This window comes from Chiloscyllium plagiosum, unplaced genomic scaffold, assembly GCF_037043375.1.
Source record: "Chiloscyllium plagiosum isolate Xiang-an unplaced genomic scaffold, Cpla_swu_hap1 HiC_scaffold_3, whole genome shotgun sequence".
NCBI lineage: Eukaryota > Metazoa > Chordata > Chondrichthyes > Orectolobiformes > Hemiscylliidae > Chiloscyllium > Chiloscyllium plagiosum.
The window spans coordinates 56,163,650-56,180,744 of record NW_028270141.1 but is presented as its reverse complement, the minus strand read 5'-3'; the positions used below and the strand labels follow the sequence as shown (position 1 = coordinate 56,180,744).

General features: G+C 39.9%; 1 protein-coding gene across 5 annotated transcripts in view; it reads right to left on the bottom strand.

Moving 5' to 3' along the window:
* smap1 (small ArfGAP 1) overlaps nucleotides 1–17,095 on the bottom strand; it is a 258,309-nt gene that overhangs the window by 150,945 nt on the left and 90,269 nt on the right. For 3 of the 5 annotated variants that reach the window (XM_087979520.1, XM_043681802.2, XM_043681817.2), the window contains exons 5-6: nucleotides 3,880–3,954; nucleotides 732–812 (exon numbers count right to left, since the gene is read on the bottom strand). The exons of 1 other annotated variant lie outside the window; for it this stretch is intronic. In XM_087979520.1, the coding sequence (XP_087835646.1) occupies nucleotides 732–812; nucleotides 3,880–3,954 (156 nt within the window). The remainder of the gene's footprint in view (nucleotides 1–731; nucleotides 813–3,879; nucleotides 3,955–17,095) is intronic. One more of the 5 variants, XM_043681807.2, reaches the window with a different exon arrangement.

Here is a 17,095-nt window from a genome sequence, read left to right as displayed (position 1 = left end):
GAGTCTGAACCTTTCAATCTCATTGGTTGGGCAGAAGTTCAGTTTCCAGATGGGTTCTTTCTCTCATTGTGCCTTCATCGGTTCACACTTCCAGCAACTTTGCAAGCAAAAATATTTTAAGCAGAAGGATGCAGTAAGAAACTTAAATGGCCAATGACATTGGATGCTTGCTACTCTAGAATCTGGCACAGTATCTGTGTGTCTTGGTGTCAAATTTTGTTTCATAAAATCACTATTTTCGATACGATTGCCAAGTTAACGAAAGGGTCATCTAACTGGACTCATGTCAGTACAGCCACCGACAGTCCTAGACAGTAATAATTTGATTAGGCTTTAGGAAGCAGGAACCAGATTAGTGTATATATTCAGTGAATCAAGCCACTTGTTACGACCTATTATCACCTCAGCAGAGGTCAATATCAACAATCTGACATGGAGTTGTTCAGTAATGCAGAGCCATAAAGGACAGCATGACAATTTGATGTAACACACAACTGCAAATGTTCATACTCGAAAAGCTAATTCAATGCCATACAACAGTTAAAATCACAATACTGTCCATCTGTACTGTTAAGAAAATGAGTGTCATCTGACTTCCCAAAACTAATGATTTTTACATTATGATTGTGATGCATCACACAAAGGTAGCATAACTTTAGCTGCTTCAAATGTGGTAAATGACACAACATATGTACTTAAGAGCCATTCGAAAAAGAATAAATTGAACTCACCATTTTCACTTTTTCTAAAGCAATAGGTTTCTCTTCATCTTTTCCCCTCTTTTTTACATCTTTCCGTTTGTCCTTCTCTCTCTGCAATTATACGTTAGACTTTAATAGCCCACTAATCAAAAATAGAGCCATAGAGTATCACATTTTAACTACATCAAAATACATTTTAAAGCATAACAAAGCAAGGAATGAATTTCCAATCCGATGCTATTTTTTCTTTTTGTAATTCTCACATCTTAAATGGAGTGAAAGATTTTAATCTTCAGTATAAAATTATTCCACCAGTTTATTCCTATTTATGTCTGATGGAATGCTAGCATGGAAGTATGAATTAATAACTCAGTACTTTTGAAGGGAGACCAAAGCTTTCAAATACTCTTATAGAACAGTACATAGTGTTTAACAATTAGTAATTCTCGACTATCCCACTTAATCTAATGTGGGCTCAGAGCAATAGGGTATGGAGAGAGTGAGCTTACCATGAATCTAAATTTATTAAGCATTAAAAATATTGGCATGGAATTTCTATTAAGCTTGGCTGACTTTTAAGTTTGCCCAAAACCAATGCAGTGTCAGACTGAGGCAATGGAAGGGCTTTTCCAGGACTGCTTAGAGTCAGTGGACTAATCCATATTGAAAAACTTAACGGACAATCTAAACAAATATGCTATTACAGACTTAGTTAGTAAGTATGTAGAATTCTTCATGCTGAAAAAGTTAATCCGAATGTTCCCCAACCATGGTGAATTGGCCATGCTAAATTGCCCGTAATGTTAGGTAAGGGGTAAATGTAGGGGTATGGGTGGGTTGCGCTTCGGCGGGTCGGTGTGGACTTGTTGGGCCGAAGGGCCTGTTTCCACACTGTAATGTAATCTAATCTAATCTAATCTAAAAAAAAACCGTAGATGAAGCAGGAGATCCATTCCCTACTGAGGAGTACAAGTCAGGCAATCCTAACCTATACAGGAAAGCCAGGTACAATTTACATAAGCCCAAAGACGCCAAGAGGCAATACCAAACTAAGCTCGAGACCCAGACTAACTACACAGACACTCGCAAGGCTTACGTGACATAATGGGCTACAAAACGAGGTCGAACATAATCGCAGGCAGCAGTACATCACTACATGACAAACTCAAGGCGTTCTATGCTTGCTTTGAACAGAAGTCAGTGAAACAACGTCACCTATCCCAACAGCCTCAGATCCACCTGTACCCACAATCACCACGGCAGATGTTAGATCAGCTTTGCATGGGAATCCACGGAAAGCAACTGGCCCAGATGGAGTCTGTGGCTGCGCACTCAGATCCAATGGGGACAAGCTGGCGTGATTATTCGTAGACATCTTTTATGTCTCCTTAATACAATCCAAAGTTCCCAAGCTGCTTCAATAAGACCACCATCATTTCGGTGTCAAAGAAAAATCATGCTGTGTACCTCAATGACTACTACCCACTGTTTCTGACCTCCATAATTATGAAGTGTTTCGCGTGGGTGGCATGGCTCACATCAACTTCCCCCAACCAAATTGCTTTGATCGTTTACAAATACACTTACCAGCACAGGTCCATAGGAGATGCTATCTCCCTAGCCTTACTCTCATTTCTGGAACATCTGCATAACAAGGATACCCAAGTCAAGCTCCTACTTATTGACTACAGTTAGGTCGTCAACACAATTCCAAACAAACGTATCTCTAAACTCCAAGACCTAGGTCTCGGCTCCCTGCTCAGTAACTGGATTCTCAACTTCCTGACTCATAGTAGAGTGGAGGGCACGCCTCTGTCTGTATCAATGGCTCTAGAGATGGAGGAGATGGTCAAAAGCATCATGCTCCTGGGAGTACTGATCACCAACAATTTTCCCTGGTCCACCCACATTGATGCAATAATCAAGAAAGCACATCGACATCTCTACTTCCTCAGGATGTTAGGTAAATTCAACATGTCCACAAATACTCTTACCAATTTTTAGAGATGCACCATAGAAAGCATCCTTTCTGGATGCATCACAGCATAGTATGGCAACTGCTCTTCCCAAGACTACAAGAAACTATAGAGAGCTGTGAACACAGCCTGGTCCTCTTATTCATTGACTCCATCTTTTTTCCCCATAATCAAATACCCCTCCCACTCTGCTTATACTCCCTCTTCCATGTGGCAAATGATATGAAAGTTTGAATACATGCACAAACAGATTTAAGAATAGTTTCTTCCCTGCTATTATCTGACTTTTGAATGGACCTCTCAAATGTTAATTCTGATCTCTCTTTCTCTGCCTCTTGTACCATCGCTGCAACTATAACACTATCCTGTACACTGTTCTGCTGCCTTGATGCATTTTGTATGGCATCGATCTGCTGTACATCACTTTTCACTGTATCTCAGCCCACGTGACAACGATAAACCAAACAATCACAGAACTTCACAAGTTACATTTAGCATGTCAAAAACTTTGCTTAAAAAAAAAAGCACTGGAAACCAGTACAATCCACAAAACTGGTCAAATTAACCACCATACAAATCTGCAAACTTTTCAGGAGGATCTAAAAATTTAAAGACACAAACAGACAACATCTTGAAAAAATCTAGAATGATGAAAACAAAAGGCTAAGCTTTACAACTGAAATAAAACATTCTGGGATTTTGGTTGGGGGTAAGGCTGACAGAAAAATAATCAGAAGACGCTTCTCTAACCTTGATTTTAACAGTAGTAGACTGCATCTACAGAAACCCTCAGGAGATCGAACTCAAGAGGATTTGATTGGTAAAATGAGCTGCCTTACCCTTACCTTGTCAACATTGTGGCAATAAAAAGAACAATTTTGAGTTTCTCTGAAGCCCTGTTGACCAAATGTTTTCAGTTGACCATGTCAAATGACAGATCAACACAATTATCATTGATGAATAATCATTTGGAAAAGTCACGGTCATCGAATCTCAACAGTCTAAACTAAGCAAGCATGGTTTCCACCAAACAGCTTCTCGCCAGAAAGCTTTTGTCTCCTATTAAAAGTTTATCTGCTTTCCTACCACCACATCATGTAAGTTTTTTTTTCCCCACCATAATTGATTGGGAGATCATATGCAGCAGAGCGAAATACACCACATTCAGTGTCCATCAACTTGATAGTTTTAGAACATAATACCTCTAGTTTGCTCTTCTCAGCAGTATTTGATAAAGAGGGAGATGATGGCAAGGGTGCAGCATCAGAGGATGTTATCTGTACAGAACAGATTAAAGGAACAAGCAGACACATGTGAAACAGAACAGGAAACAGAAAACAAGCATTAGCATGAATTAGAGAACATAAAAAGCCCTAAAAGTTCAAATGTCACAAGATATATACTGTAGCAAATGAAAAATAGTGATAAGGAATTTTTTTCCCCCCCAGCGTTATCATTTGAGAAATTGCATAACTTCAATTCAGAAATACAATTTTATGGACCAGTGCAATCTCAACTCTTAAAATTATAAAATTCTAATCCTGTCCACAGTCCAGAAGACTGCATAATTACCCACCTCTGACGCTGCCAATACAACAAAATTATATCTTGTACACAAACAACATAGAGAATAATTGCACATTAAACTCTTTTATATAGAAAGAAATGGTGTATGATTTTTATTACTACTAGAATGGTGGGCAACACACATCCATATAAAGTTACTTTACTTCCTTCCTTAAGGGTTTTTTAAACTCAATCAAACCTTTTCATACTTCACATCAGATACTAAAATCGAATAGGGAAATCTCGAATAGGGAGCTTTAGGCTACGAAGCAATAAAGCATACCATGTTATGATTATTGCCTATAAGGAAAACGATTCAAAACAAATAGCTGTTAGTGCACAATCCGTTGCACATCACCTATTGTTTAGTTGATAAATTCAGCACAAGCCTCAATTTTAAAAAGTGAATACTGTCAATGAGTTTTCTTTATAGTTATTTCACGGCACCTTAGACACTATTCTATTTGCAGATGTCAGTAATAGAAATGAGCTAACAACCAAAAATGCCTTCGAGACCTTTCACTTTGAAATTTCAAATCTAAGACAATATTCAGTAAATTGTACGGTTGCCAGAAACCAGAATATCTAATTGCCACTGAAAGAAAAACAAACTAAATTCTTGATGAGCATAGGGTAGAAGGTTATCAGGAGTAAGCAAAAATGTGGATTTGGTGTTACAACTAGTACAGCCATAATCTAATTAAACAACGGTGCAGACCAGAGGGGCTGAAAGGCCTATACCTTACAATTATATAACACTGTTTATGACCACCGAGCCATCTAAACGTACATTGCAGTCAGTTAAATAGCTTTGAACTATAGTCATAATGGTCATGCAGGAGTTTCCCCATATTACAATACTAAACTAGAAAATCAACTGCTTGAGGTGAAAAGAATTGATGCACCTAGCTTTATCATCATCTTGCTAACATTTCCTGTTTGCTAAAATCCTGAAGGAGTTATTTGAAGCTGAGAAAGCTTATGCTCAGTTATAAGATTCAATGAAGATGCTATCATGTTCTCAAAAGTGGAGGCTGAAGCATCTGTTAAGCAAATCCCACAGACAGGATAGAAGGGAATTTTAAGTACTGGAAATGAGTGATGAGATTAATAAGATTTATTTTACCATGCATTTTGAAATCTTTAAATTTGTTAAACATAAATATTTTGGTTTACTATTTCATCTTCATTTATTTTGCACAATATACTTCTGTTTCATTGCAAAACCTGAACATGTAACATTGCATGTTTATGCTTTAGTGAAAAAAACACCTAATTAAAACTAAGAAATATGATTCATCAAGCCAGGCTTCTATTTCAGTCTGGGATTGAACTTATCCAGTAATAATACCAACTGGTACTATAACTGCTTCAAATATTTCATATCAAATTGCCGATTTATGTATTGGATTTATAAAAGGACTCAAACTTTGATAGACTTGAAATGAAAATTTCTCTTCGGCCATTACAATGCGATTAGGTATTTCTGGTAGCTCTATTGAGTAGGAGACTACATACCAACAATTCAGAGACAGGGAGATTTACATAACATACAATTTAGGAGCGAGGAGTAGGTTAGTCAGCTCTTGAAACCTACTCCACCATTCAGTATAGCTGCAGCTGATCTTTGCTCCACTTTTGGAGTGTCCCTCATGATCCTCAACTCCCTAGTCCATCAAAATCTACTCAAAATGGCTTTGAATAAATTCAATTATTCTGCTTATCTGCTTTCTGATTAGAATTCCACAGCCTAACGATCTTCAAAATATTGCCATCACATGAGCTGCTATCACAAATAACCCATGGTCACTTAGTTTCCCCTTCAGCACACGTTTCTCTCAGGCTGACATTTAAACATTCCTTTGACTGACCAATTAACTGTTTTCCCACCCCCCCACAACCCCTCCCCGCCCTGGTTCCACCGCCACCTATCATTACTTTGATTCCCCCCGTGCAACCTAACCAATAATTTGTACAAATACATGAGAAACATCAGTTGAAATTAAATAAATCAGATAATTTTAGTTTTTATCAGAATTAATGTCAGAACTGAATTTAACTGAACTGAAATAGTGGGAGATTATAACAAACTAGTTGGCATCCTCACTTGCCTAATTGGCTTTAATTAGGACCATCTGAATCTTGCTGAAGATAAATGCCTTCAAAGTTTGGGTGAAGATTTGTAGCTCGGATGCTCGTTGTTGTGGTTCTGTTCGCCGAGCTGGAATTTTTTGTTGCAAACGTTTCGCCCCCTGTCTAGGTGACATCCTCAGTGCTTGGGAGCCTCCTGTGAAGCGCTTCTGTGGTGTTTCCTCCGGCATTTATAGTGGCCTGTCCCTGCTGCTTCCGGTTGTCAGTTTTAGCTGTCCACTGTAGTGGCCGGTATATTGGGTCCAGGTCGATGTGTTTGTTGATGGAGTTTGTGGATGAGTGCCATGCTTCTAGGAATTCCCTGGCTGTTCTTTGTTTGGCTTGCAGACGACAAGCAACATGAATTCGACTGGGACAACACTACCATTATAGGGCAACAAAAATTTCCAGCTCAGCGAACAGAACCACAACAATAAATGCCTTGCTAACTGGCTGAACTCTATATAACTGGAATGACTGGCATTTACATAGAATCCCGATAGCGTGGAAGCAGGTCATTTGGCACATCAAGTCCACACTAACCCTCCAAAGAGCATCACACCTAAATAAACCTCTTTCTACCCTATCCTTGTTATTCCATTGGCCAATCCAGCTAACCTGCACATTTGGATTGAGAGGTGAAACCCACATAGACGTGGGGAGAATGTGCAAACTCCATACTGAGGATCACCTGAGGCTGGAATCAAACCTGTGTCCTTGGTGGTGAGAGGTAGCAGTTTTAAACACTGAGTCACGGTGCCACCCCAATGAGAAATTAGCTGTGGTCCTGCTTGGTCAGCTAATTTCAACTGTATCTGTTTAGATCTACTGGAAGTAGCTGCCTGCAACTTCTTCCAGCAGAAGGCAATTGTTGTAAACAGACACATCAAATGATTCTTTGAACTAGAAACCCATATCCGTTTAACCCAGACCAAAGAAGAGTTGTATTTATGGTTTTACTAGCCAAAATTCTCTTTACGTGCCGTATAAAATGCTGTTTCTTTCCTTACCTAAAGTCTGCTTCTTGACAGTAGCGTGCCATTTTCCTACTAATTTCTTTATTCTATTATAACAGTGAAAATGAACAAACAACATTCATAACGGACTTGTGGTGATGAACACAAAGCAAAAAGTTTAGATCGCTTGCCGTCCTTTAATAATACTTAAACTACAGATTCCACATTCATGAAAACCTAATTTATTATCTTAGTGACCTCAAGTTTTTCAGTTAAACTATTCTTCATTTATTGAAATGTTTATAAAACTCTTCTTTGTAGCCCCCTGCTTTCTGCCTTCTGTATCTTTTTCCTTGCTGTAGTGGCCTAATTACCCCCTTATACCCTTGCAATCTCTTCTATTTCACCCATCCCTTCACATGCCTTGTCTCTCCCTCTTAACACTCTTTCAAGCTTCAACCTCACTGACTTCCTTCCAACACCCCCACCATAATTCCTCCTGGGCAAACAACTGCCTCAGCAAAAAAGATAGCAGCTCCTTGTTACTCACTGGGTAGAAAGTCAATTGCTACCACTCCCCATGTCTCAGCCTTGGTAATAAGATTTCTTGGCTGCACCTTGGACCCTCCAATCCCTCACTGTCAGCACCTACTTATTCCCAACATCGGCTGCTCCTTTCTATGGTTACTTCTATACCATATCTTTTGCTGATATGTTCACTAACATCAAGAAGTGATTGGAAGGAGTTCCTCACCACTTATTTTCATTGAATTTCTGTCTGACTGGTCACCCACGGTTGTATTTTCTCAGACGGTTTGGAGTAGATCCATTAGTCAATGATTTCTCCTAAATTATGGATTATAAGACTTGAGACTGAATTAATTACCCCATCTTGCTTCTTGAAGTGATCAGGAGAAAGTGAGGACTGCAGATGCTGGAGATCAGAGCTGAAAAATGTGTTGCTGGAAAAGCACAGTAGGTCAGGCAGCATCCAAGGAGCAGAATCGACGTTTCGGGCATAAGCCCTTCTTCAGGAATGAGGAAGGTGTGCCAAGGTCCTTTTATCTTAGCCTGCTTGGCACACCTTCCTCATTCCTGAAGAAGGGCTTATGCCCGAAACATCGATTCTCCTGCTCCTTGGATGCTGCTTGACCTGCTGTGCTCTTCTTGAAGTGATCAGTAGAATTAGATACACTAATTCAAAGACAAAGGCAATTAATAAAATTCAGGATTTCAAAGTACGGCCAGAGTTTCAGCTATGCTTTCTCAGACAATTTTCAATAGTTTAGTGTACATGCAGTCAGTCCTAGTATCATATCAATCTTATGTTTTTTTTTTCATAAGTTCACCAAAATAGCCATTCCAATAGACTTACTATTGAATTCCTATGCAAAGAATCTGGCATTAGAATACCTCTTGTCCCTGAACTCTCATTCCCTCACTTTGTCTACTTTCCTATTACGTCGCTTCTATAAAACTTCTGATCACAATTTTTCTTGCATTCTTTCTAATTTTTCAATTTGCAATTTTAAGAAGTTTAATAACTTCTCCAAAGACCAGTTTTATATACTTTACCCAGATTCAGTTATCCTCTATTTTATAACTGCATTTTATAACATTGCTGATATATAAACTTGTTTACAATAGTGGTCAATTAACTTAAGCCAGATTGGATAGGGTTAAGGTTAAGTCAATTAAACAAAATGGAATCTGTATTGTTAACTTTGATCAAAGTAGTCATTTCTTAATTTCATTGTGATCATTCTCCAGTTATTTGTTTACACTTGTTCATATCCATTTCACAGAACTGAAATAGTCAATGCTGATATACTTGATTATCAGAAAAATCAATAACTCTAGATGTATTTTGTAAAATATAGCTTATTCATTAGTTCAAATGCACCTACTGTCATGCCTTTCGCATCACTCTTAATTGTGTATAATTTTCTATGACTTATTGTTTGTGGTCTTGACAGTAGCTTGCCATTTTCCTACTAATTTCTTTATTCTATTGTAACAGTGAAAATGGATGAACATTCATAACGGACTAAAAGCAATTTTAAAATGAAATGATTCAAATTGGCTGTTATGATCTCGTGGGAAGAAAGTGAGGTCTGCAGATGCTGGAGATCAGAGCTGAAAATGTGTTGCTGGGTTTTTTTTTATTGGTTGGGGTTGCAACGGAGGGAGTGGAGGGCTGCACGTTCAGAGGGTGAGAGGTTGGAGTGGGTGAGAGGGGTGGGGGAGTTCTTTTATTGGTTGGGGTTGCAACGGAGGGAGTGGAGGGCTGCGCGTTCCGAGGGTGAGAGGTTGGAGTGGGTGAGAGAGGTGGGTGAGAGGGGTGGGGGACCTGCTGCGCTTTTCCAGCAACACATTTTCAGCTCTGTTATGATCTCGTGGCCAAGTTCAGCCAACCGAATGAAACCACCCACAAAGATCAGTTTAAGTTAAAACAGGGCATCAAAGCTCATATTTGACCTCCAAGTTGGTTCATATCTTTTCTACAAGTTACATAGCGAGATGTATTCAACTGCCAAGTATTCAACTTGGAAACATGTGCAGACCCAATACGTATATGGATTATTGTCAACAGCTACTTCTAGGTAAAACACTACTTGCCCATCTCTTGATCAACCTCAAAAGTGCCCATTTACAGACTCATCTGAAATAAATATTCACTGAGAACTGAGGTCTGCAATCTTTGCTACTGCTGAAGAAACAAACAATGAACAATCAAGACTAAGATCATTGTCACAACACAAGTCTAAGAAATTTAACTTGCAATTGCCTATGTTTCTGTCTACCCCTTTTTAGCTTATTAGCTGCATTTTTCCATTCAATATTGCTTTATCATGATGGCAGGAAATAAAATTCCTCTCAATCACTCAGGAAAACAGTGTTAATAAGATGCTGCTCCATTTTGATCTATTTAATGAAGTTGAATTCAAGTATGATATCTGCATGCAAAAGCATTCTCCCATACGAATCCCTTTTTTCATACACCAACTCTGGAGCCCAATCCTATTTTTTCTGACAATGACATGACCAATAATAAAAGTATTTAGAAAAAGAAAATCTAAGCATTGAGACGATCAGAAATAAAAGCATTGTTGGAGCAAGAGAAGTTAAATTGAGGTGCAAAGTCACAATGTCACAAATTGGTTCCAAAAAAACTCCTTTACAGATTTTGTAAGCTGTTAACATTTTGGAAATTCAAAACTATTTACATTTAGAAAGAGTATCACTATGCTTTACTTTCTTGATGGAAGGTGGGTCAAGAATGTGAACTCTATTTGATGGATTTGTGTCCAGTCTTCACCTTCCTATATTCATTTTCAACTTAGCATTCTCTGCCTTTTCAGCCACAAAATGCATCTTCCTTCTCCAATTTCAGCACTCCATAATGGAATCATACCCTGAATCACTGAGCAATCTTGCCCAACAGTCCCTCCTCAACCAATAGCACCTTTCCACACAAGCTCAGGAGATACAACACCGGCTGTTTGGCCTCCTACATTCACACCATCCAAGACTCTAAATCTACTTTACAGATGAACGGTGACTTCCTTGTTTTATTAAAAAAAAGCACTGTTTGGAGCTGCTCACAATGTATGTGCATTGAACTAGGGAAACAAAAAGATTTGCTGACCATTTTGTGGAACTGCGATTTTGGAGAAGATTTGTGGCTCAAGTTGTGGATTAGGTTGTAAGCTTGCTTGCTGAACTGGTAAATTTCTCAGATATTTCGTCACCATGCTAGATAACATCATCACTGAGGTGCCAATGAAGTGCTGGTGTTCTGTCCTGCTTGCTATTTGTGTGCCTTGGTCTGTTGTGGTGGGTGATATCACTTCTGGTTCTGTTTCTGAGAGATTGGTAAATGGGGTCCAAATGGGTGTTTGTTAATGGAGTTCTGGTTTGAATGCCAGGCCTCTAGGAATTCCAGTGTGTATCTTTGTTTAGCCTGTCCCAGGATGGATGTATTGTCCCAGTCGAACTAGTGTCTCTTTGTCTGTGTGAATGGATATTAGTGATAGTTGGTCATGTATTTTGGTAGCTAGTTGGTGCTCATTTATCCTGGTGGCAAGTTTTCTGCCCGCCTGTCCAATGTAGTGTTTGTTGCAGTCCTTGCATGGTATTTTGTGTATGATGTTGACAACCCCAAAGAGAGGGAGACAGACCGGGAGACAGACCGGGAGACAGACCGGGAGACAGACCGGGAGACAGACCGGGAGACAGACCGGGAGACAGACCGGGAGACAGACCGGGAGACAGACCGGGAGACAGACCGGGAGACAGACCGGGAGACAGACCGGGAGACAGACCGGGAGACAGACCGGGAGACAGACCGGGAGACAGACCGGGAGACAGACCGGGAGACAGACCGGGAGACAGACCGGGAGACAGACCGGGAGACAGACCGGGAGACAGACCGGGAGACAGACCGGGAGACAGACCGGGAGACAGACCGGGAGACAGACCGGGAGACAGACCGGGAGACAGACCGGGAGACAGACCGGGAGACAGACCGGGAGACAGACCGGGAGACAGACCGGGAGACAGACCGGGAGACAGACCGGGAGACAGACCGGGAGACAGACCGGGAGACAGACCGAGACTTTGTGGGGTGAATTTGTACTAGTAGAGTTACATTGTACTTTGCTCAAAAACTGCATGAATTCATGTAAAACTCTGATCTCACTTTTTAGATTAGAATCAATCTAAACATCATGGCATAGACAGAGAACACGGGGCTAACATCTTCAACATATTGTCTAGCTAACATCCATTGTTACAGCGAAGCTGAGAATGCAACTTTTAAAAAAAAAGTTTTGTGATTTACACATGAAAGAAGTGAAACTATCATGGTATTCGAACAGATGAAAGACTCAACAGACAATCAAGGTATTTTTCAATGCATAATTTCAGTTACATCACACTAAGTTTTTGCCATAAATTCTGTGCCTTAGATTTGTGCCCTCACAATCACCTGAAGAAGGAGCGGCGCTCCGAAAGCTAGTGTGCTTCCAATTAAACATGTTGGACTATAACCTGGTGTTGTGTGATTTTTGACTTTATACAGTTTTCTAGCTGTGGAGTCGGGTCCATCGTCACCTGTGAGTAGTGTGTTTGCTTTCTCAATGTATGGTGTTCTGTTCATAAAGACAGTCTTGTGCCCTTTTTCTGCCGGTAGGATTACGATATTTCTGTATTTTCTAAGTCCTTCCAGGGCTTTCCTTTCCAGTGTGTTGAGGGTGCTCCCTTCTTTCCTTCTGCTTAGTGCTGATGCTACCGTCTGTCTGATGGCCTGCTGGATTTCTTCTGTAAGTCCTAAATTCCTACACAAGTGTCTCAGGAAACAGGTATTACCATGATTTTGATAGTCCAACTAACTCTGACTCCTGTTCTTAGTTTCCTAAGGTGCGTCAATAAAGCTCAAGGAAAAGCAGCATATCTTTTCCAAAAAGAGCATTTTACAGTTTTCATAACTCAGCACTAGTATTACACATTTGAATAATTGGATCATGCAGCTGCTCCTGGGTTTGCAGGCTTAGTTAACAATAGATTTTTAAAAAACAATTATAGGCATTCTAATTCAATAAAAGATTGTTGTCCCATTTTGTTTTATGACATTCAAAAAAAAAATCCAAAAAAGCCAAGCAACAAAAATTGACTTTTGTTTTTCAAGCAGACCATTTGTATAAACAAGCTTTTTAAGGGTCGAAAATGAATGGTTGAGGTTTTATTTACTCTTAATTCAGAAATTTAAAATATGTTCCAGAAGATTTTCTTAAACATTGCAAAGCTTTTTTTTGAAAAGCCGAACAGTTGTTTCAAACGAGGAGTTGTGTTTTCGTTCCAGAGAGCACTATACCTGGTTAGGTCTGGAGAAGATTTATTTTCTTCCAAGAATTTATTGAAGAGGATTAGTTTTTATTTAGTCAGTCAGTCAGCTAAGTGATGGATTTTATTTAAGTTTTGTACATTTGATATATTTTTTTCCCATTTTAACATTATTTTCACTCAGCACTAGTATTACACATTTGTGAGTATTCACTCAGGAACAGGACATTGTTGCCGATGTGAATACTCAGTCACAATTAAGTAGAATGAATGGCTTTGAGGTATGTAGGGAAGAGGTGTTGGATATTCTGGAAAGGGTGAAAATAGATAAGTCCCCTGGGCCTGATGGCATTTATCCTAGGATTCTCTGGGAAGCAAGGGAGGAGATTTCAGAGCCATTGGCCTTGATTTTTATGTCCTCGTTGTCTACAGGAATAGTGCCAGAAGACTGGAGGATAGCAAATGTGGTTCCCTTGTTCAAGAAGGGGAGTAGGGATAACCCTAGTAACTATAGGCCGGTGAGTCTCACTTCTGTTGTGGGCAAAGTCTTAGAGAAAATTGTAAGGGATAGGATTTATGAACATCTGGATAGGAATAATGCGATCAAGGATAGTCAGCATGGTTTTGTGAAGGGCAGGTCGTGCCTCACAAACCTTATTTAATTCTTTGAGAAGGTGACTAAGGAGGTGAACGAGGGGAAAGCGGTAGATGTGGTGTATATGGATTTTAGTAAGGCGTTTGATAAGGTTCCCCGTGGTAGGCTACTTCAAAAAATACGGAGGTATGGCATTGAGGGCGAGTTGGAGGTTTGGATTAGGAATTGGCTGGCTGGAAGAAGACAGAGGGTAGTAGTTGATGGTAAAGGTTCATCTTGGAGTGCAGTTACTAGCGGTGTTCAGCAAGGATCTGTTTTGGGACCATTGCTGTTTGTCATTTTTATAAATGACCTGGAGGAGGGGCTAGAAGGTTGGGTGAACAAGTTTGCGGATGATACGAAAGTTGGAGGAGTTGTTGACAGTGAGGAAGGATGTGGCAGGTTACAGTGGGATATAGATAAGCTGCAGAACTGGACAGAAAGGTGGCAAATGGAGTTCAATGTAGCTAAGTGTGAGGTGATTCACTTTGGTAAGAGTAACAAAAAGATTGGGTACTGGGCTAATGGTCGGATACTTTGCAGTGTGGATGAGTAGAGGGATCTTGGTGTCCATGTACACAGATCTTTGAAAGTTGCCACCCAGGTAAATAGTGCGGTGAAGAAGGCATATGGCATACTGGCTTTTATTGGTAGAGGAATCGAGTTCCGGAGTCCTGAGGTTATGTTGCAGTTGTATAAGACTGGTGTGGCCGCATCTGGAGTATTGTGTGCAGTTTTGGTCGCCATACTATAGGAAGGATGTGGAGGCACTGGAACGGGTGCAGAGGAGGTTTACCAGGATGTTACCTGGTATGGTAGGAAGATCTTTTGAGGAAAGGCTGAGGCACTTGGGGTTGTTTTCATTGGAGAAAAGAAGGTTTAGGGGTGACTTGATAGAGGTGTACAAGATAATTAGGGGTTTAGATAGGGTTGACCATGAGAACCTTTTTCCACGTATGGAGTCAGCTATTACGAGGGGGCATAGCTTTAAATTAAGGGGTGGTAGGTATAGGACAGATGTTAGGGTAGGTTCTTTACTCAGCGAGTCGTGAGTTCGTGGAATGCCCTGCCAGTAGCAGTGGTGGGCTCTCCCTCTTTATAGGCATTTAAGCGGGCATTGGATAGGCATATGGAGGATATTGGGCTAGTGTAGGTTAGGTGGGCTTGGATCGGCGCAACATCGAGAGCCAAAGGGCCTGTACTGCGCTGTATTCTTCTATGTTCTGTAGGTAATGAAAGATAGCCATATAAATATTAATATGTTTTTGAAATTTTTTTTAGGCTTAATGTTATTAAGGCCATATATTAAAAGATATAGAATGAGATGGCTAGTAAGTTTAGATAAATTATTATCCAGCACTGTCAGACAGATAGATGAGTGACTAAGAAGGTAGTTCAAAAGTTTCCGGTGGCTATTCCTCTCTCAAGTAGATATTCAGTTTTTGGAACTGCTAAAGAGGACAGTCTCTCCGGGGAAAATGAAAGGGCCAGTCAGTTATTAGTCAGCATTTGACAATGTTTAATAGAATTATTTTTATTGTGGACTCTCCTGTCAGGGACAAAGACAGGAGATTGTGGCAGAGAGTGTAAATTTAGGAGGGTTTGTTGCTTTCCTGGTGCTAGTATTGAGGACATCTCTAAACATTTTAAGCATATTGTTAAAGGTGAGATTGAAAAACCAGAAATTATTGTACACATTGGTAGAAAGGACATTTTAAGGAAAAGATTAAAGCAGTACACAATGAATTTAAGAGGTTAGGAAGAAGATTAAAAACTAAAACCGTAAAAGTTGCCATTTCTGGTTTACCCCCAATGCCAAACTCAAATGGGGAAGGAACAAAAGGTTAAAGGAGATAAATCAATGGCTGAAGATCTGGTGAACTATTAAGGGATTCAGGTTTCTGGACAATTGCAATGCCTTTTGGGATAGAAAAGACAGATTCAAAAAGGATGGGTCTAACCTAAACTGGAAAGGGACAAATATCTTAGCAGTGAGATTTCCTCATTCTATATCAGGGCAGCATGGTGACTTAGCGGTTAGCACTGCTGCCTCACAGCAGACCCACAGCCAGGGATGTGGGTTCATTTCCAGCCTCGGGCGACTGTCTGTGTGGAGTCTGCACATTCTCCCAGTGTCTGCAGTTTCTTCCGGGTGCTGTGGTTTCCTCCCACAATCCAAAGATGTGCAGGCCAGATGAACTTGTTATGCTAAATTGCCCATAGTATTAGGTGTATTAGTCAGGGGTAAACATAGGGTGTTGAAGTGGGTCTGGGCGCGTTGCTCTTTGGAGGGTCGGTGCGGACTCGTTGGGCCGAAGGGCCCATTTCCATATTGTAGGGAATCTAATCTAATCTGTTAAGGGAGATATTCTACTGATAGAGAAGGCGACTGGACAAATTCAAAGTAGCAGTGCAAGTGGAAGGATCGATAAGGGTGGTTCTGAATGTCATCAATTAGAAAATTGAGACAAGACAGAATCAGAGTATGTAGTAACTCTGAAGAATTAAATTATATTTATTTCAATGCAAGAGCTTTTACAGGTAAGGCTGATGAACTCAGGATATATTTAAGAACATGGGATTGGGACATCACAGCTATTACAGAAACTTGGCAGAAAGGTGGACGAAACTGGCAGCCCAATGTTCTGGAAGGTTAGAAAAAGGAGGCAAGAAAGGTGGGGAGGCTGGAATCGGTTTTGATCAAGGAATACCTTACCTCTGTAACTAGGAAAGATATTTCTGAAAAATTGTCCAGTGAAAATATATGGGTAGAAATTACAAATAAAGAAAAGATCACTGATAGGATAGGCATTTTATTCCTGTTAAGAGTGAAGGGTAAAGCTGGTAAGATTAATGAACAATGAATGAATAAAGATCTTGAGGTTCTAGTCAGGAATAAAAGATTATTTTAGATATAGACAAGTTAGTTCAACTTAGCTTCTTAATCAACATAAAGAGTTAAAAATCACAACGACAGGTTATAGTCCAACAGGTTTATTTAGAAACACTAGCTTTCTGAGCACTGCTCCTTCATCAAGTTGTTGTGGAGTATAAGATCATAAGGCACAAAATTTATCAGATCAGGACAGAGACAGACTGACTTCACACCGGTTATACATTGTCTGAGCTAAGATGTCACTTTTTTTAAATAAAACCTTAAGTTATCTCGAGAAGGTGACTTAAAAGTAGTTTGGGGATTTGTACATTAATAATCCAAACCTGCACTCTAAAAGAAGGAAGAGTGAACAATCCAGGTTTGTTCAATATATCACTATGACGTTGTAATCT